This window comes from Peromyscus leucopus, chromosome 8b (genome assembly GCF_004664715.2).
Source record: "Peromyscus leucopus breed LL Stock chromosome 8b, UCI_PerLeu_2.1, whole genome shotgun sequence".
NCBI classification, from domain to species: Eukaryota; Metazoa; Chordata; class Mammalia; order Rodentia; family Cricetidae; genus Peromyscus; species Peromyscus leucopus.
The window spans coordinates 59,164,091-59,184,956 of record NC_051086.1 but is presented as its reverse complement, the minus strand read 5'-3'; the positions used below and the strand labels follow the sequence as shown (position 1 = coordinate 59,184,956).

The 20,866-nt window shown below is 53.6% G+C and overlaps 1 protein-coding gene across 4 annotated transcripts in view; it reads left to right on the top strand.

The window, feature by feature from the left end:
* Positions 1–20,866, top strand: part of Rph3al (rabphilin 3A like (without C2 domains)) — a 143,756-nt gene that overhangs the window by 61,514 nt on the left and 61,376 nt on the right. For all 4 annotated transcript variants that reach the window (XM_028866773.2, XM_028866774.2, XM_037201490.1 and 1 more), the window contains 3 exons: positions 94–203; positions 2,188–2,331; positions 4,755–4,884. In XM_028866773.2, the coding sequence (XP_028722606.1) occupies positions 127–203; positions 2,188–2,331; positions 4,755–4,884 (351 nt within the window). In that variant the 5' untranslated portion in view covers positions 94–126. The remainder of the gene's footprint in view (positions 1–93; positions 204–2,187; positions 2,332–4,754; positions 4,885–20,866) is intronic.

The window sequence follows — 20,866 nt, the reverse complement described above, 5'->3', positions numbered from 1 at the left end:
GAACGAGGCCTTGCTGGAGGAGAGAGCCAGCAGGGGCCCTGTCTGCCATCAGCTCCGCAGCCATTGACACCCGCTCTTCCCTTCCTGTTTCAGGTGTGACCTCCACCCTGGGCGGTGCCCCCAGACATGGCGGACACCATCTTCAGCAGTGGAAATGATCAGTGGGTTTGCCCCAACGACCGGCAGCTGGCTCTGCGAGCCAAGTAGGTAGCTTTGGGGCCTGCTAGGGTGTGGGGTCCTGCCCCCGCCCCGGACTTGGGTCACCTCTGAAGGGGTGGCCTGGAACCCTCTCAGCACCCTCTTTGCAGCCCATGTTTGCCCCACACTAGGGTGGCTCTTCCTTCTCCATCGCCTGTCTTCCTCCCAGTCTTTTGCAAGGTTTATTCCCAGGAAGACAGTTTGGAGAGAGGTAGGTGCCCGGCAAATTTATTTATTACCCACTAAGTCCAACTGACTTGTCCCCATTTCTCAGATAAGGAAGGTGAGGCCTGACCTCCTTGCCCTCATCACTTGGGAATGGCTGGGTTGGGACCCACGTCTGAGTTCCGATGACTCCCAAACCTGTGCTCTATCACAACAATCCACAGGGAACAAGGCCTCCTCACTGCTCCTGTCAGACTGTCATGGGGGACAGCACAGAGCACAGGCTTGTTCCCTGGATGACAGCTCCCTTTGGCAGAGACCACAGCGTCTCCCCCTCGCCCTCGGCAGGGTCTCTGTCCCTCTGTGGTTCCCTTGTGTCTGTTTGTGAGAGGGGTGTCTTGATTTTCCTGTTGTTCCTCAGCCTAATGACCATTCAGTCCAGTTGCGCGCGCGCGCGCGCGCGCGCACACACACACACACACACACACACACACACACACACTGCACCTGTGGCTGGGCCTTTCAGATGCCGCTCTTGCCTCCTGGTCTCTGGTGGGTGCCGTCCCTGGCTCTGATAAGTCAGGATCCTCCCCGCAGCTGTTAGACTGTGTCGGTACCAGAAACCAGCATTTCCCAAACGGGACCGAGTTTAAGAAATTCACAATTAGACATCATGAGCCTGCGGGGGACGGAGCGGAGACATCAAAGGCGGATAGAAAAATTAATCTGAAGCGCTCAGGAAGAGTGGTGTCACGTGTGATGTGTGAGCATCTTTGCTCTACAGCTGACTCGTTCCCTCCATCTGGGTGCCTCAGCACCCCCCCACACTCCACCCCTGCAGGGACAGTGACAAGGGATGAGGTTGGTCCCTCTTACCGTCTCCTCTGATGCCAGGCCAATGAGGTGACCTCCCTGGCAGGGCACATGTTGCTGGGAGACCTCAGCTCTTGCATTACGTGCAAGAGGCCGGCTGTCCCTTGACCCTTCAGTGTCCCCTTCGTTTGCTACTTCGGCTCTCGTTCAGCAGCTGCTAAGAGCTGCCAGAGCCTTCCAGAAAAGCCAGTGTGAGCAGCTCCTCCCAGGTGAAGGACAGTGTGTCTGAAGGACAGCGGCCCAGACCCCCCCACTGCAGAGTTCAGTCCAGTGAACCCCCTCGGGAACCTGAAGAGTGTTTCAACCCACGCTCTTCCTCCCAGGCACCCAGATGTCCCTGAACCTTCCTAAACTCATTTGGTCCTTGAAATTAAAGCAGAGATGTCAAGAGGTGAAGCTTATATGGATGCTTAGGGATGTGCAGTTCTTTTAATGCCTTTGATTGGCAGTGGGGTGGGGGTGGGGTTCTAACTGGATCCTGGACCAAGAGAGCCTTCCTTTTGAGTATGATGCTTCTGTTGACCCAACGAAGTCAATGTGATGAGGAGCTATGGGGAACGTTCCAAGCATAAGAAGTAGCATATGCAAAGGTCCTGAGGTAGAAGGAACATGGCATACAGAGAGGCCCTGATGGGAGGCTGGTGTGGCTTGAGTGCGGAGTGTGGGGGTACCCAGTGTAAAAGGCAAGGAGGGGGCTGGGACCAGACAGGATAGGGCCTGGCCCTCCGAGACTCCCCTAGTAGACAGGGAAACAGCGGGTCCCACATTGCCTCCTACCAATGCTGACACCAGTGATGGGCACACATCCACGCCTTCAGGAAATCTCATTATGGACTCTGGACCGCAGTGTCTGGGCTGGGTCTACACCATTCTCATGGGGGCTTTGTGGGTACAACTGGGATACTGCTGTTGCAGGCAGCCTTACCTCCAGGGCTACTATTCTCTCCCAAGGCTGCAGACAGGCTGGTCTGTGCACACATACCAGACGGAGAAGCAAAGGAGGAGCCAGTGTCTGAGCCCCGGAGAGCTGGAGGTCATCCTGCAGGTCATCCAGAGAGCAGAGCGGCTGGACATCCTGGAGCAGCAGAGGATTGGGTGAGCCAGTCAGCAGCTCCAGCAGGAGAGTCAGGGCGCTGAGCAGGGAGGGGTGCTGCTGGCCAGCCACAGGCAGCGTCTCATCTGAGCCCCCCGGAATGTAGACAGCTGGGAGCTGGAGATGGTACTGATCCAGGACCCCAGGAGTGTGGGAATGAACCCGGGAATGGGCATTTGGGATTTGGTCTCTGTGTACCCGCCGGCTCAGCCAAGAGAGGGACTCAAGTGGAGGCTGATCATTGACTCACTCCACTGTGGCCCCAGCAGGAGGCACCCTCCAGGGTGTTCTCAGCTTCTCCCCTGGCCTCTAGCACCCAGGACTCGGTCATCCAAGGTTTTGGTGTGCCTTTTTTTATTGCTGTTTAACTTGGAAGTGCTCGGGCAGGAACATGCCACGGCCCTCTGCTGCTTAGGGCGGGAGCTCGGTTTGCTCCGATCTTGTTATTTTTCTGTTCATCTTTTTCCATTAGTTCCATGATCATTTTTTAAATCAGACACAGTAGAAAGGCAGCTTTAGAAGGCGATGGTCCCACTAGAAAAATGACTGCTGTGCCAACGGCCTCTTGTATGAGCCTCAATCACACAGACGGGTCATTAGTGTGTCAGAGCGAATAGGGCTTACGTCAGAATGGCTGGGTCTCTTTTTCATCTAACCTGGCCTCTTACAGATCTCTTCCCCAAGGGTCCTGCCAGGCTCTGGGCTAGCAATGAATGCTAGTGATGACCACCTCCACCCCCAGCCCACTTCCAGGGCTCCATGCTCCCCCCAGGATGGTGAGCAGGGAGTGGGTTGCAGGAGGCTCACACAGGCTCGCCTGTGCTGTAGACGCTCTTTCGGATGCCTCAGCCAGCAGGCTGCTGTCTGGGCCTCCACAGGAAGTCCCTTCTGGGGTCTGGTGCCACCCTAAGTGCTAAGCTGCAGGGCTTAAGACCCAGAAGCAATACCGCAGATGGATTGTTCACATGGAGGAAGTGATCCTCTGCATGAGGCATGGAAACGAGACACACGCTGACAAGAGGGTTCCTGAGAGCGAATGGGTCATGCCTGGCTAGAACTGGGTTTGCCCCCAAGGCCCTACAGGTCCCTAGATGGACAACAATGCCAATATATGGAAACCGGGGGTACTCAGTGCGGGGCATGAGGATGGAAGTGGTCTCACTGATGAGCTAGACATCCTTGTCCCCCTTAGCGACATCCTGTCACCTCAAGAAAGTACTGGCCTGTGGTGAGGGGGGCCCTGAACCAGGCAGGTTTGGAAGTGGACTACGGCTCCTCTTCTTGGGAGCTTCATGACCCAGCATGCCGCCTCCTATTCCCTCCGCTCCAGTCTTCTCTAAAACGGGAAGTGTACTTTCCTCCCCCTGGAGGTAGGGGCGACCACCAGAGGCTTTGATGTGGCCACGCACTAGTCTTCATCCATTCAAGAATTTCCACTGAGCATCCGCTGGGTACCAGAAGCAGAGTGGCTGACAAGTCGAACAGTTGCATGGAGGCTGTAGTTACAGAGCGAGGGGAGGGGGAGGGGAGGGGGGGGGGGGGGGGAGGGGAGGGGGGGGAGGGGGTGTGTGGTACAGGGGAACCTGAGCAGACTCAGCTGGGCTCCTGGTGTTCAGCATCCAGCAGTTTCAAATAAAAAGTTTTTGTTTTTGTTTTTCCTCTTCTGCTACAACTTCTCTCTCTCTCTCTCTCTCTCTCTCTCTCTCTCTCTCTCTCTCTCTCACACACACACACACACACACACACACACACACACACCAGGTACTCTGACCCAAAGTCTACTGTCCCTCTCATACCCGGTCTTCAACACTACCCTCTGGGATGCAGCTCGAGGCCTCCAAGCCTCCAGCCTTCTTTTGAGAGAGGCTCGGACTTCCTCCTTTCCACTCTCCTCCCCATTATCCCAGATTTCCATAGGAGCTTAGAAAAAAGTCACTTGGATCAAATCACCTCCACACTCTTCAGCGGCTTCAGATGGAAACCAGACTCCAGCCTGTGACCTGCAAATCCCCAGGGATCTGCCTCGGCCCCCTGCCTGCCCTTCTCTGGCTTATGGACTGTTTCTCAGCCCTCCGTGTTTTCCAAGTGCCTTCCCTGGCCTCCATCTTCTGTTCCTCTGGCCCCTCATCTGTCCCTTCTTGTTCCCTCACACTTGACTTCTTTTCTTGCTTATGAATTTCCCCCCTTGTTGAACCTAAGTTCCAGGAGGGCCGGGGCTGTGTGTGTGTGTTGTCTGGCCCGTTTCCCGCAACATTCCCAGTGTCCTGCACATCGTAGGTGCTCAGTTGATGGCAAGTGAATGGGTGACTGGGAGTTAGCCAGGGGAAGGGGCATAGGCTGAGACTCCACCAGCAGCTGTGCCCAAGCAGTCCTCAGGCTGAGGTCAGGAAGCACAGTCCCTCTGACCCTGTGTCCTGTGCTGCAGGCGTCTGGTGGAGCGGTTGGAAACGATGCAGCGGAACGTGATGGGCAATGGCCTCTCCCAGTGTCTGCTCTGCGGGGAGGTGCTGGGCTTCCTGGGCAGTGCCTCTGTCTTCTGCAAAGACTGCAGGAAGGTAAGCCCTGCTCTAGCCTTGCCCATCAGCTCCCCAGCACAGGTCAGCTCTGCCACCCCATGGCTTTGCATCCCAGTTTCCAGGACAGTGTGTGCACGCACGTGTGCATGTGTACATTTATGTATGTGGTGATATCGTTTGCTGTTTGTCAAGAAGGGACTGAAGATGGGGCATGCATGGCTTCTAGAGATAGCTCTGGGAAGGAGAGTGCGAGCCTGGGTGTAAATCCTGCTCGTATACCAACCATTCGACCTCAGGAAACTGGTCTGGTGTCTCATGTCTCGTTTCCTCAATCTGGAAAATAGGGGCAGCTATCACAGGTTCTCCAGGATCAGATACATTAAATGCAAAACTCATAAAGCCTTACCTAGTGCTGGGCAGTGGCGGCGGCGGCGCGGCGGCGGCGCACACACCTTTAATCCTAGCACTTGGGAGGCAGAGGCAGGCGGATCTCTGCGAGTTCAAGGCCAACCTGGTCTACAGAGTGAGTTCCAGGACAGCCAGGGATGCACAAAGAAACCCTGACTCAAAACAAAACAAAACAAACAAACAAAAAAAAAAAAAAGCAAAAAAAAAAAACCTTACCTAGCACATAGGCGCTCAGTAAATGTTAGGCGAGTACTGTTTTCTCGGGACTGAGTGGCGCTGGCCTGGGCTTCCCTTCTGACAGTCGGCTCTCCTGATGCCAGCGAGAAAGGCAAGATCAAGTGGATTTTCTCCTTTTCTTATACTAAACTGTGCCACGAGTTAAATCACTTCATAATGAGCCCAAGACTTTTTAATAGTTGACTTTAGTTTGTTATTTCCCAGGGAATAATGTACCTTCCAATGTTCGCATTTGTTTCGAATCTCAGTTTTACCCGTTATCATATGAAACTCTTCTGGATTCTTCCTCTTCCAGCTATAAACTGTACTGTATAGTAATTAGCACATGCCTCCCTGTCGATGCCTCCCTAGGTCAGAGACATGTCTTTTTGGTTTTACCCTAGTTTTGCTGGAACCCATCCTCAAGCAACTCCCACGTGTCAGTCATTGTTTTAAGCTTGGAGTCCTTTGTTATTCATTTTATTAATTTATATCTCATCTGTATTGGTGTTTTCACTGCATCTATGTCTGTGAGGTGTTGGATCCCCTGGAACTTACAGACAGTTGTGAGCTGCCGTGTGGGTGCTGGGAATTGAACCCGGATCCTCTGGAAGAGCAGACAGTGCTCTTAATCACTGAGCCGTCTCTCTAGCCCCAAGCTTGGAGTTCTTAAAGTGAACAAGACAGAGGGAAAAGAATCTTCTTAAGATGACAAAAGATGACAAGCTGTAGTCAACTAGAATGGTTTCAGGGATTAATCAATCCTGGGATGGGTGGGGAGCACCAAAAAGACAGCAGAGGTGGACACACCGTAGCAGTAAACATGGACTTGAAACATGAAGGCTTTGCAGCTTTGACAAGGGCATCAGCAGCAGCATTCCAGAGCTAACCGTGGAAGAGGTTAATATACCCAGTGAATCAGTGGGAAAGCCCGGACCTGGAGGCACAGTCTTCCCTGTGGTGATACGAGGCTAAAGGGTATGGATTGATCGTCCAAGCACAGCAGAGGGGTGATGGAGACCTGGAGGGTGTGCGGGTTCCTCTTTCACCCAGAACTAGAGACCACATATGTGGTGGTGTGGGAACCTGGGAATGCTTTGCTCCCAGGAGTAGGACCAGGTGGGTGATGTTTTGTGACGTCAGCCTCCTGCCTCTGTGGCCCCGGCCACCAGTTTCCTCCTCCTATTTCTCCACCTCACAACTACTCTAAAGATTCCAGGCTTGTGCGACCCTGACAGGCAATGCCTTATCTCCTCCCCAAGGGAACGTCCCAGTCTCTTCCACAAAGTGAGCTGCTGTCCCAGTTTTTAAAGAGTTAATGCCAGCTGCTCCTCAGAGAGCCATTGCCTAGGCAACGGACTGTCCCAGGGGAGGGCCTCAGCTGGATGAGGGCTGTGGGAGAAATGTTCTCCCTGACTCCCCTCCCCCACTGCCCAGTGCCCTGGGGCTGGGCTGGTCGCTGGTTGGAGAGCATTTCCATGATGTGTCTTACTCTGCCAGCGAGAGAGAGACTGAGTGCTGGTCTGGCAGAAATTTGTTCAGGGTAAAGGTGGGGGGGGCGCTAGGAGATTAAGGGCATTGAGAGGTTTGGGGGTGTTTTCTTCATATGTCCTCAAGAAGACTGGGTGATCCGTTTATAGGTAACCATTCTTCATTTCATTTTTGAGATTTCAAGACAGGGTCTCTTTGTGTAGCTCTGGCTGTCCTAGAAATCTCTCTGTAGCCCAGGCTGGCCTCGAACTCACAGAGATTCACCTGCCTCTGCCTCCCGAGTACTGGGATTAGAGGGGTGTGCCACCACACCCAGCTTGCCATTTTTTAAATAGTAGAGGGTCCACCATGTGCAGGCTGGTTCTAGGAGGTAGGCAAGACCCTTGCTGTCCCTGAAGCTGTTTTCCCAGGATTGAGAAGAGACAACAAATTTTTAATAAGTAAACACAAAATAGTACCAGGAAGACCGAGGGCTCTGCGGAGTGAGACAGTGATGTGACTTGGGCTGCTAAGGGGACGCTTCTCTGAACTGAGCCTGGACACAAGCAAGAGTCGGTCCTGGGGGGATCTGGTGGACAGATGTTCTGGGCAGAGGGAGCTGCAGGCACACAGATTCTGGGGTAGAACTAGCTGGGCTTAAGGAACTAATGAAAGTATCTGGAACAGACTGGGCGGTGGTGGCGTACGCCTTTAATCCAGTGCTTGGGAGGCAGAGCCAGGTGGATCTCTGTGAGTTCGAGGCCAGCCTGGTCTACAGAGCTACACACAGCAAAACTCGATCTGGCGGGGAGGTGGTGGGGTGGAAAGTATCTGGAACTCAGAGGGGCAAGGGATGAGCTTGGGCCAGGTCTCACAGAGCCTCATAACTCAAGGTCAGGAGCTGGAATTCTCTTACGTATTTAAGAGGATGAAGCTGAGTATCGAGCATGGCATGGGGTACTGAGTAGGGATGGGGTACTGTGTGTTTTAAGTGTCGGGTGTTTTGTCCTAATGTGTGGGTCTGTGTGCTCTGAGTGCAGGCCAGAAGAGGGCAGAAGACCCTCTGCAGCTGGAATGACAGTTGTGAGCCACCATAGAGTTGCTGGGACTTGAACCCTGGTCCTGTGGAAGAGCAGCCAGTGCTCTTAACCATTGAGCCAACTCTCCAGCCCCTGCTGTGTGTTTATAAGGGACGGCTCTAGCTGCTAAGGACCAAAAAGACTGCAGGGAGGCACAGAGCACAGAGGGCAAGCTTGGTGGTGATGACTGCCCTTGAGGAATGATGGGCTTAGGGAGAAGGCATCACGGGCATGGAGGCCCTTCGTTAACAGAGCATCAGTGTCTTTGGTGTGTTCTAAACAGACGAGGAAGCATTAGTTCTGAATGAGGGTTTCCTGATGGAGAGAAGAGCCCTAGAAGGCAGAAAGCGAGAATGAGAGGCCACTTGGGCTACGCTATGTCCAGAATTGCCAGCATGCTGTCCCCACACGAGCCCTGGACAGTGCCTAGGACCCCTGACTGACTGGGTGTGGCCGCGGGGGAGGAGTGCTTCTCTTTTCTTCTCTTTTCCTCACGGCGGCGGGAAGAGAGGTGCCCAGAGCTGTAGCACCAGCCTGGGTTGTGTTTCCAGCTTGGCTGACCTGGAGTGCTCTGGTACCACTCACTTCACCGCTCTGGGACTTCATTTCTTTATCTGTAAGACAAGGTCACAATGCAGCCATCGGTAGATGTGAGGTGTGGATTAGCTGGTGCAGGGAAGCCCTTCACAGTCTGGTCCATCCCTAGCACCTAGCAAAGATGGGGGACCTTGCCACCGTGACTCAGCCACCCCAGGTCCTCCCTGCTCAGATTGCACACTTGCCACAGAGCACGGACCTGACCTTCGTGGGTCACAGGAGAGACACAGCGACACTGCAGATCTGTCAGCCAGGACTCTGTGCCTTAACAACAGACCTTTATTTCCCCATGGCTCGGAGGACTGGGAAGTCCAAAGGCAATTCAGTCTTCCTGGCCTGCCAGATGGATGGCTTCTCCCATGTCCTCATACGGCATCAGGCAGGAGCCCTGGCGTCTCTTCCTCTACAAACATTAATCATATCAGATACAGCCTCACACTTCAGCTCTCACTTCACCTTAATTCTTTACTCTCAGGGTACCCTTTCTTCCAGCAGAGTTGCAATGGGAGTTGGGGGTCAACAGGGGAATTTTGAGGAACCCAATTCAGTCGATGGTACCCTGTGTTTTCCTTATTAGACTCCATGCTATGGTTTAGTCTTGTTTTTCTTTTTCTTTTTTTTTTAAAGATGGAGTCTCAATATGTAGCCCATGGTGACCTCAAACTCAGTCCTTCTGGCTCTGCCTTTGGAGTGCTGGGATTCCAGACGGAAACACCGTGCCTAGAAGAACTGGTGCTTTCCTGAGCTCTATGGTGGAGATGCCATCATTAGTCTCTTATTTTCCAAAGTTTAGGTAAGGAATAGAGGCCTTGGATGCCTTTGCAGTTCTCAATATCAGTGTTGAGCCGGCAGGGATCCCTTTTAGTGTGCTGGTGCCAGTGAGTCATACAGCACCGAGGAGCAGTCTCTGTGGTACTCGGGGGGGGGGGGGGTGAGAGAAGAGGGGGCATTCTTCTCTCAGGTCCTGACTGCCAAGGTCAGTACTCTAGAGTGACACCCATATCAGTGACGTCCCACAGCCTTTGGGGACCTAGGGTTCCCAGGATTTAGCAGCCAGGAGAGCTGTCTGGAGGAGCCAGTCTCCGAAAACCAAAAGTGGGGGGGGTGCTGAGGAGAAAAGATGCTGGGGAGATCCCTGGCATTGGAGGTGTCCAAGCCAGACCTCTTGGGGGAGGACAGGTCCTCAGGTGCTCCTGGGGCCACCGATGCCCCTCCAGCAAGATCTCTGACAGTGTTCAGCAGCCACAAGCTAATGAACATCCAGGTGAGAGGCCCAGCAGCCCTGGAGCTGTGGTCCTCTAATTGGGCCTGCACACACGCGCACACACTCACACGCTGGCTGCCTGGCCTCATTTCCCCCGGCTGTAGTGGGAAGGGAGAGGGGCTGGCTGGTTAATTAAAGAGGCCTGGTACTCCTAATTGCCTACGATCTGAGTCAACCAGCCTTCCGCCTAATTGAGAGGCTAGCTTTCTGGCCATGGGAGGCTGTGCCTGGCTGCAGGCTGACCCTCTGAGCCCAGGACAGTTCTGTCACCAGTCTGAGGAAGCAGTGGGAGTTTTCCCTGGTCTCAGCCAAATGGATCTCACAGTAAGGGCCCAGGAGAGGCAGCCTGACATAACCTAGATCATGTGTGCTGGGTCCTGGTAGCGATCTGACGCTAGCCTGCATTTTTCTCCAGTCCCTTAGCAAAAGTTCCCATGGGGGCATCATGGCCTCGGCCCATCATGGGGGAAACACTGTAAGGCAGGGTGTGGGTCACCCCGATCCCTCCTGTCACAGACTCCGGACCATTTTGATCTAAGGAGGATCTGTGTCTCGCTGCCGAGACTGGCCATAACCATCCCAGGCTGGGTAGAGGTTGTGCCGTATCCCCTGAGCCCGAGACTCCATTCTGTTCAGGGTGAGGGACTTGTGGCTGCTGAGCAAGGGAAGAGCAGAGGACACTTCCTTGTCACCCTCCTGCCTGCCACCAGCCTGGGCTAGCCTGGGCAATCTGAGGGAGCCGAGTCCCTCCCTACCCTCTCCGTCACCGCCTCCTCTCTTAGACCCCTAGGCAGGTTTCGGATCTGCTGGCGTAGCACTTCCTATAAAGTCTGCTGGCTCTGAGCAGGGACTGGTGTGCCTCTGTGAAGATTTGGGAGCCCTCCCCAGTTAGTCCTCAGAGAGCACCTCCTGAAGGGGAAGACACCAGAGGAGTCAGAGAGTTCAGGTGCCGGCTACTCAAAGTGCAGACCGAGGACCAGAGGCACAGACATCCCTCGGTGCTAGCCAGAAGCGCAAATTCTCAGGCCCCCTTGCACCCCCTGAGCCAGAATCTGCCTTTCACCAGATTTGTTAGGCACGATTTCTTCAAGTGTCATCCACACCACAGCATGTGCCTGTTGGAGTTCCTGTCCCTTATGAAGGAACTAACCTTCTGAGGTGTCTATTTGATCATACTTTGCTGACCTAGTCATCTGTGATGCACACTTGGGATGCTCCATGTTTTGCAGTCGATGTGACTGTGTATGCGCTTGTGCAGATCTGAGATCCCACTTCCAGGTCCCTGGGAGTATATAGCCAACAGTGACATTGCTGCATCCCACCATAGTTCAGCAATGGTTTTGTGAGAAGTCGCCATACTGCTCTGCACAGTGGCTGAATGATTTTACATCCTGCCACCAATGTATAAGAGTTAGGAGGTGGCCATGTTTTTTACAGGGAATTGGGGGTGTCCCTTTCCTAGCCCGATGTTAAGCCCCTCGGCCCCTGGTGTGGAGGGGGAGAGAGCATAGGAGCAGCCGCCAGCCACCTTGAGTGACAGCATATTCATCCCAGTTGCCTCAGATTGGCCTCGCTGTGTCTTTCTCTTCCTCGGCCTAATTCAATGTGGAAGACGTGTGTTTGTGCCTTATTACAAAGATGGATTCTTTCATTCGGCCACTGATGTTTCCTAAATTCCCGGAAAAAGTCACTTAATTCCTCTGCCCTGAGGGGCCGCTCTGGCTGCTTGCCTGTCGCCAAGGCTGTTTGGCAGGAATTGACTTGGCTCCTGTCGTTAGGATCAGAGGATTGGACCAGACACCAAGCTGCATCTTGGAACATCCACCTCGCCTGGGGTTGGCAAGCAGAACATCTCCATTAACGGGCATTCATCTTGCCTGGTGCCTGCAGCCAGGCTTTTCCTCCCCTAAATATAGGAACTGCCACTCAGTGCAGTTCAGAGACCATTCTGTTCACCCCGCCATGCCACCAGCACACCGCTGACCTTCTACTCGGGGTCATCTGGATAGAAGAAGGTGGGCTATGGCCCACTTGGCCAGTTAATGCCCATAGCTCAGTGGATTGACTCTCCATCCCTGGCCTATGCATCAGTTCTGCAACTCTAGACGTTGTACCTATCTGACTTCCAGGGGAGAGATGGGGATGCCAGGCCTGGCCGCCCCACCCCAACCCCCCAGATCTCATATAGGAAAGGGAGAGCTGTAGGAGAGGAAGACAAAAGGAGCCCCAGAATAGATAACGGGGAGAAGCTGAGCAGCCTCCACTCATGGGGGGCAATGCTGGGAGGGATAACAAGGTGCCCAATAGGGCGTGGCTAGGGCAGGCATGGCTCTGGAGAGGCACAGGGCCGCTGGGTACTCCGTGTAGTTGATGGTTTGGGCGAATGGGAGACTGCGGTTGGAGGAGAGAGGAAGGGGGGGACCTGGAGGGGGTGGCGATCCGAAAACAGAGGGAAGGGCCGGGCTGAGGCAACTGTACTTGTTCCTGCATCAATAGATGCATCCAAGGAGGCTGAGCAGTTCTGAGGTCCACACACACACCTCTCCGGGAGATTTGGGGGGATGTGGTGCATTGGCAGGACCACCAGGATAGACACTCAGAACAAGGAAGAAAAACGATGAAACAAGTTCAAGTTACTGTGAGTTAGGGGTGTGGCTCAACTGGCAGAGTTCTTGACTGGTATGCCCAGCATGACACAAAAGTTGGCATGGTGGTGCTCTCCCCAAGGTCATCTTCAACTATATGGCAAGTTCAAAGCCAGTCTGGGCTACATAAGACCCTGTGACAGCTGCCTCCATGCCAGGCCTCCTTACCCTTTATCACCGGAGCTGCCTTGGGAGCTGGCTAGCCATACTTTTCAGGTGAGGAAAGGGATACTAAGTGGAGGCTGAAGTCCTCTCCAGGTAGGGTCGTAATGGCCTCACCCAACAGGCTGGGTCTGAGCACAGGTGGCTGGCATGACAAGGCCAAGGCAGGAGGAGCAGGTGAGGGTGTGGGGTTTGTCAGCTGATGTTTTCATGACCCAATATCTCAAGGTATCCAGCTGTTGCGATGCCAGCTTCTCTAGCCAGTAAGCCAGCCAGGGCCAGTCTCGGGGCACCTGTTGTGCGTGGCCATGTCACCCAGGTTGGGAATGAAGCAAAATTGAGAGGGGACCACCCTGTGGCCCTACAAAGCTGTCCAGTGGGGCATGAAGAATAGAGGAGCATGAACAAAGAACAGGAGCTGAGCCTTCTCTTCCTGGCTCCTCTGCCTAGCTCTCCAGCACTCGGGAACCATCTTCAACAGCAGAGCCTAGGCTGCCCCAGGCTTGGCCACCAAGACCTAAGAGCAGGCTCTGACCCTAGCCTGAGCTCTCAGCCTAAGCCCCAACCACACCAGGGCCTATACTCCGGCTTCAACTCTGTTTCCAAAACCTGTGGCACCTCCCACCTCCCTGGTCTTACGCCAACTGCTCTGGAGCCTGCTGTGAACAGCCTGGTGGACCTGGTCCTCCCCATGCCAGGGACCAACAGCTGGTAGCACTGGATCAGGGGTCCTTCTTGCTTTGGACAACCCGTGAGCTAGAGTGGATTTTACAAGAATTGAAAACAAATACAATGAGAAGCTTGTGGCGGGTGAAAACGGTAGGAATTTTGAATTCAACATCCATTGCGTTGTCATGCCTATATTTGCGTATTGTCCTTGGCCACAGTAGCAGAGCTGAGAGGTGACACAGCTTGCTTCCTGGCCCTCCCTTTTCTAGCCCAGGGCACCTGATGGCTCCAGAGGGTAAGAAGGGGACTTGGAGATGTGGCTTTAGTGGGAGGACTTACCCAGCATGAGGCCCTGGCTTCATCACCAGTACTGCAGAAAACCAACAAAAACCATGTGGAAAGGGAGGAGACATCTTCTCCTGGTTATGTCATTGGTGGGGACTGGGCAAGTGGTACCAGGTCTGGTAGTTGAGCCCCAGCAGCTTAAAAACTCAGCAAGGTAGTGCTTGAGACTTGTATTTTCCTGGATTAACTTCTTATGCAGAGCATGGGACGCAGGAGCTCAAGCATGTTAGACAAGTCACTGAGCTACACTCCTGGCCATCTCTTCCTGGAGTCTTAAAAGATAATACTGCTGCCTAGGGGCTTAGGGCACTGGATTCAGTTGCTTATATTCTCCTGTCTCGATGTTCTCACCTGGAAATTGGGGATAATCAAAGTTCTTGCCTTGGAGTGGTTATGGGGTTTGAAATGAGCTAGGCGTGTGATATGCTCTTATAGGTGGTGTCTTGTGCACAGCAACTGCTGGAGAATTATAAAGCATTTATATAGACGTAGGTAAAATATTAACCCAGCCCTGACCCTGGGTGTTTTTCCTTCCAAATCCTCCTCTCACGCCCAAGCGTTTGCAGATGTATATACTATATGTATACTGTGACTGGGGGTGGGGGCGTGGTTCTTGAGATGGGGTCCTGCAAAGTAACCCTGGCTGGCCTGAAACTTACTGTTTAGCTGAGGATGGCCTTGATTTCTAATCTTCCCACCTTCACCTCCCAAACAATGGAACTAAAGGCCTCTGCCTACTCTACCCCTGTCTATTTTCTTGATGGGACTAAATATAATTCTTATTCTATAATTTCTTTTTGTTTATATTTTTGCTTCATACCACATAAGAATCAATACCACACACACACACACACACACACACACACACACACACACGCAAAAAACAATCCAATTCTGTGTTTAGGAACTATGTGATAATATAAGGGAATTTTACATACTTCTCTATAGCTACTCCTTCCTAGGCTGTTCACAGCCTGCTGGGGCCAAGACTGGAGTGTGGTGAATAGATGCCTGCCTCCTTAGATGGCAGGCATTTCCCATCTACCTCTCTCCTGGGACCCACAGGCCTCTGCAGCTTGCCTCCTGCCCACTGCCGAAACATGTACCCACCCATGTCTGAAATCCAGGTGTCACAGTTTATTTCTAGAAGGCTCCTTGGTCCTTCTGGGGGGGGGGGGGACTCCATTGCCTAGTCCATCTGCGTCTGCCCTCCTGCACCCACAGCTACCAGGCCACATCGAGTCACAGCACTGTCCCTTCTATGTGACCTTGGATGAAAAATCCCCCCTGACACACACATCATCCCTCTACCCCACTTTAGGACTACCGTGACAGGAAAGGGTTGGACCGGACAGTATCGTAGGCCGTTTGGGCAGATTCATCCTGTGAGGCTCAGGCCCACCCCGTTACCATCCACAGGTGGGGAATCTGTGTGACAGGGGCAGCTGGGAGCTGAAGCACACTTCCTATACCTCTCTGCACCTGCCCGAGTGTTCTGGAGCCTCAAAGCCGCTCTAGTTCATTCCCTAGCCCTTGGGCTCGGGTTGTGACTCGTGTCCTTGGGTCAGGAGGAAGCCCACATAGTTTGGTCTGTACTCTGAGAGCCCCTCTGTCCCTTGACATTGCTGTGAAGTCCTGAGTCCCCACAACCCACGACCATCACGTGACAGGCAAAAGGCAGTGTTTAGACCATTTTCCAGATGGAGAAATGGAGGCTTGGAGATACGGCTCATTCAGGCGGCTCAGCTCAGTTCAGACGTTACCTCCATACCTGTGGTCAGGGGACAGAGTCGAAGGCGTGCAGGAGACCTCTAAAAGAAGGAGATATGGGTGCCACCTTGTAGATGGGGCTCCCCAATGCCGGAAGCAAGCACAGCGCCCATGGCGGATTATAGAGTAGGGAGTGGCACCCAACAATGGCTTCCTAAGGCAGTGAGTGCCTCTTTCAAAGCGGCCTTGCCCTGGTTTGTCATGATCTGGAAATGTCTGGACAGACACAGAGACTTTGCAGGGGTCCGGTTTGAGTCGTCCTGAGGCTTAGGTCCTCACCGTGTGGATAAGAGTTCCTATAGCCCAAGGGTGGGAAGCAGACCTGCCTGGGCTCTGTGGGCTTGCCCAGGCTGGGTCACAGTGACTCCGACCCCCACCCCCACCCCCGTGTCCACCACCCAGCTGCGGCCGTCTGGGCTCCTTCCTGCAGGTCTGGTGGATCGAGTCGTGTGAGGCTTCCGCAGCAGGAAGAGCCATTGGCCAATCTATTTAGCGGCTCTTAGCAGAGGTAATTCTGCGCATTCGCTTGTCCTCTGCTGTGGTAAATAGCAGATAATGACATTTCCAGTCCACGGTGTGGCTCAGCGCCACGCACTGCACCTCCCCGGCGGCCCTGCCAGCTGCCACGCTCCTCCGGCAGGCCTACAATTCTCCCTCACTCTCCCATCGTCCCTTTATTTCTGGAGACTTTTCCCGGTGGCTGTCAGCTGCTCACTGGCCACAGCTCAGGGTATGTTTTAGCCAGTTCTTCTGAACCCCAGGGGGCTCCAGGGCAGCTCTGCTGACCGGAGCTGAGGCTGGGGAGAGAGCTGGTTCTCCTCTAGGCTCCCTGTACCACCCCCTCCCACCTCAAAAATCAGACAAGATCGGGTGCGTTCAGGGTGGTAGAGTTGGAGACCCCAGCCTCAAATAATAAAAAAAAAGAAAGCCTGAGGACATAACTCAGTGGTAGACTGCTCTTCTAGCATGAAGGAGGCCCTGGGTTCCATCCCTAACCCCATCACCTAAAAAGAATTAGGGCTTTATAAGATGCTTTGGGGGGTTCTGTAGCCCCTCTCCTTTGAAAATCCCCCCTTTATCCACCTCTGATGAGAAGGATGTTTCTTCCCATGGATACAGAAGGAGAATCTGAGGCTGAGTGGGTGATAAGCTGGACTTGCCCTTCTGAGAGACCACATTCCATTGTGGAGAGGAATATAGTTGGTCCTCTAGCATCTGAGACCCAAGCAGCTGGGTCCAGGGAAGGGTCCGCTTGCTGCGGGGTCCCTTCCAGTCTCTCATCACCAGTTCTTCTTGCTTCCCTGCTCCCTCCCTGCTCCTGCCCCCTCACATCTTGCTCTGCCCACATCACTGTCCCCGTCGCCCTGAAGTCTTCAGTGGCTCCCTGCTGCTTACAGGATGAAGTCCAAATGCCTCCACATGGTGTCAGGGCCTCCAGTTCCTTCCCTGGCTGCAGCATGTTGACTTTCCCGGCATAATTGGCACTCGCTCCACCCAGGGGGCCTGTCTGCACCTGACCCTGATTGTCATTGTTTTCCGTGAAGCTCTAGGCCTGCGTCACCAGGGTCCGTAATTAGCCATTAGTGCCTCTGCCCAGAGATTGTTAGAAGCTCTAGGATGTTTGTCTAGTCTGCTGGATTCTTTGAATGAAAACAAAACAGTTCCAAAAAGGTACCCGCTGGTCGTGTCCACAGAGCTGGAAAGAGCTGGAGGGGGAAGGTTAATGTAATCCCTGGAGACCAGAGGGGCCCCCTGTTCCTCTAGGACAGGCAGAGCTGACAAAGTAGAGATGCCATGCTGGGGCCTGGGGACAACCTACTAACTTTGGCCAGGGGTCTGTATTGACTCTGTTTCTAGGGGCGCTTTGACCCACAACCACACCAAATCTTCTGACTCCTTACTCCGCTCTCTGCGGCCTGGCCTCTCAGGTCCAGCAGGCCTAGCGCTGCCTGTGTCCAGCAGCAGTGGCCCTTCCCCTTTTTGCATTGTCCATCCTGTCAATTGCATCCCTGTTTCCTCAAGTCTGGGACCACCCCCCACCGCCTCAAGTCCCCCTCCTGACCGGCTGTCTGTTGGTGTCCCCTCAAGTCCCCCTCCTGAACGGCTGGCTGCTGGTGTCCGGTGAGCCTCTGGAAGCAAGGCTGAGCTGTGCCTTCTCCCATCCCACCTGCATCTGGCCCTGCCACCAAGCTTTCTGCCACCTCATCCTGATCCCCAGGGTGCTGTTACCCTAGGGTCTGCCTGTAGCTGGCTCTTACTGTTTTCTTCCCTCGCATAAGCTGTTTATTGAGTCCCTAAGGCCCAAGCTGGGCTCTGGAAATAGGCAGGCAATGCCTGGCCCTCACCACAGTCTCTTCTGGGGATATTGAATCAACAATGCAATGCACTCTCTAATAGTGGAAGGATGCTGAGCCCAAGGCCTCCCCACCTCTCGGAGTTCTGATGCATGGCAGTACTGAGGGTCAACCCTTGCCCCGGTGTCTGCAGCCCTGACCTTTCTCCCAGACCTTCCCTGTGTAGTTGTGAGGTATAGGAATTCTAGAGACAAAGACCGAAATGCCAAAGCCCACCCCCTATCTCCTTCCTCCACCAGCCCCCCATCCTGCGGGCCAGGTCTCTGAATTAGCCTTGCTTGCCTTCCTACCTTCGAAACCCATTCTACAAGTATCTGGGAATGTTCTGGAAGACAGCTACATTCACCATTATGCATCAACATACCCTGGGAATGTTCTGGAGAAAGAACTTCTACTAAGAATAACAGAGGGCATATTAGCTGGGAGAGCGACTGAGTCTCTGAAATCTCACCTCCTTAAATGCTCCACAGTCCACCGTAGGCCCAGGCATAGAGCAAATCCCACCCTGTAGAATCTTGGGTTTAGCACTCAATCTTCCCTCCCCTGCCAGACAACCCTGTCCCAGGCTCCTGCTCAACACCGGAGGTTAAATATGAAAAATGTGGGCTGGGAACATGGCCCAGGAATAGAGAGAGCACTTGGCTAGCATGTGCAAGGCCTTGGTTTGATTCCCCAGAACTCACAGAAGCCATGGTCCCAGGGGGAGCTGATCACAGAAGAGACACCAGTGCGGGACATGGTCGGTAATGCTCTACTGACGGCCTCATACCTGAAAGGGGACCAGGGAAGACACTAGTCCCTCTTGGGGGAGCCCAAGGAAGGAGCCACTGAGGAGGAGACTCGTGGATGTGTCTTATGGATATGAAGATGTTTGCCAGACATGAGGCTCAGCCGGGGCAAAAACTTTGGAGACAGGACAGTAGCTGTAGTGGCAGGGGTAGAGAGTAAAACATGAGGCTGGTGTGATGGGCTAGTGAGCTGAGAGAAGGGCAGGGCTGGAGAGAGCGAGCAGGACCAAACAGGGCGTCTGTCTGTCCTTCCCTCACCCCTGCCCAGCCACCTCCATAAGTCTCTCTCCCCAGGAGCCTGTGGACCTTACTGTCCCTCCTGCTTAATCCAGAGCCTCAGTGTCATTGTCCCTGATCTCAGCTGACATTGTTATCCAAGTTCTAGATATGACGTAGTGAGACCCAACAGAGACTCCTCCTCCACCCTCCCATGAAGACCACGAGCCTTCCAAAAACAAGACTGGATGTCTCTGTTTTGGGGATCAGGCCCCAGCATGAGGGGGGAAAAAACAAAGATGATTCCCAAAATGTGTGGGGATCAGCTGGGCGGCAGATTTTCTAGTTGGGAGGCCTCCAGTTCAGTCAGGTCCCACAGATCAGGGCTCAGTTCCCCAAGGCTCTACCCCACTTCGGATAGATGCTGTCCAGAAGTCCCTCTTGTGGAGTGCCAGGCCACCAGCTCAGAGTTCAGGGAGATGGACTTCCTGGGTTGTTAGGAAGGACATTGCGAAGCACTCAGATGAAAAGGTGTAGGGGAGGAGTACAGGATTTCTTCGTAGTGACCTGCATGTGTTCCACTGTCCCGAAGCCTAGAACCCCACCCTTCTGCTTTCTGTGGAGGCTGAGATGACTGACCACATTGTTGACCATGACACCTGACTCAATTTTCAGCCCTTTCCTCTCCTCTGAGGTTGAGGGGTGGGTGGGGACACAGTCCCAACCCTTTAACCATGCCCTGGACTTTTTGATGACTAGCCCATTCCTGGGCTGTCTTAGAAGTCACCAGCCACGTCTTTAGCATATGAAAAGATTTTTTTCCTTTCATTTTCTTTTTTCTTGTTACATAGCCCAGACTGTACTCTTGCTCCAGCCTCCCCAGGGCTGGGATTATGTGTAGGTGTGCCACCATGCCCAGCTTCAAAAGCTGGTCTTGGGCCGCAGTGGTGGCTCAGTGGAGAAAAGCCTTTGCCATGCAAGCCTGAAAGTCTGAGTTTAGCTCCCCAGAACCCGTGTTAAAAACCAGATACAATAGTCCACCCTGGTCATCCCAGTGCACCTACGGCGAGGTGGGTGGTACCTCTTGGCAAGAGATTGCCTACAGGAGGCCCGGGGAACCAGGACCTGAGGCAGGATTAGCCTTGTGTAGGGATCACATCTCTGTTGCGGCCAGTGTCTATCTGGGAAGTTTATCTTCAAGGGATAGCTCTATCCACTGTGTTCCCTGACCCCCTAAGAACCAGTGACATCCATCTCTGAGCCTAGAAGCATCCTTCTTAATAAGCAGGTACTAGAGCTCAGGTAAGCGGCAAGATTGATTGGGAGGGGGCTTTACCCTGCCCTTCCTAACCCGTGTGACCCTGACAAATATCCCAGCACCTAGACATCGGTGCTATAGTGTTGAGTTGGGTCTAGCATAAAGCACAGTTTATACAAGTAACCACCCCCCCACCTACACCCCCCCCTCCACACATGCTGTTCCCAGCGCTGGATCAAATCAGGACTTTGCACCTGTTACTCTACCACTGAGCTGCACCCCCAACCCACCAGGGTCTCAGGGTCCCAGCCTAGTTCTGCCCTCTCCTCCATGTGTGAACTTGGCTGAGCAGCCCAGCATCTGGGGGGTGGAGGAGTGCGGGGGGGAGGCGTCTTCAGCTCCTCATCCGTGATAGTCAGATCATTAAAGCCTCCCTGGCCGAGTTGTCGTGAAAAGTCACTAAGATTAAATTTGATAATGATAATGTATGCTGGGTGCTGAACGTGGCGCCAGGCATGGGATACGTGCTCAATAAATGGTGGCTATTATCATTGTTAGCAGTTGTAACTCTATGTAACCACACAGCGGGGAGCAAGACTGATGTGAATCGGTTTCCTCCATCACCCAGGCCTCCCCACCCTCACTGCCTCCAGGCCTGAAAGTGATTTGATTTGCAAAGCTGAAGCTCTGTTGAAGAATGGCTTGCTCCTGCTGGTCCCCAAAGGTGACAGGCCTGAGTCTTAGTCCTATGGTGATACAGACAGGGCATGTGTGATTCGG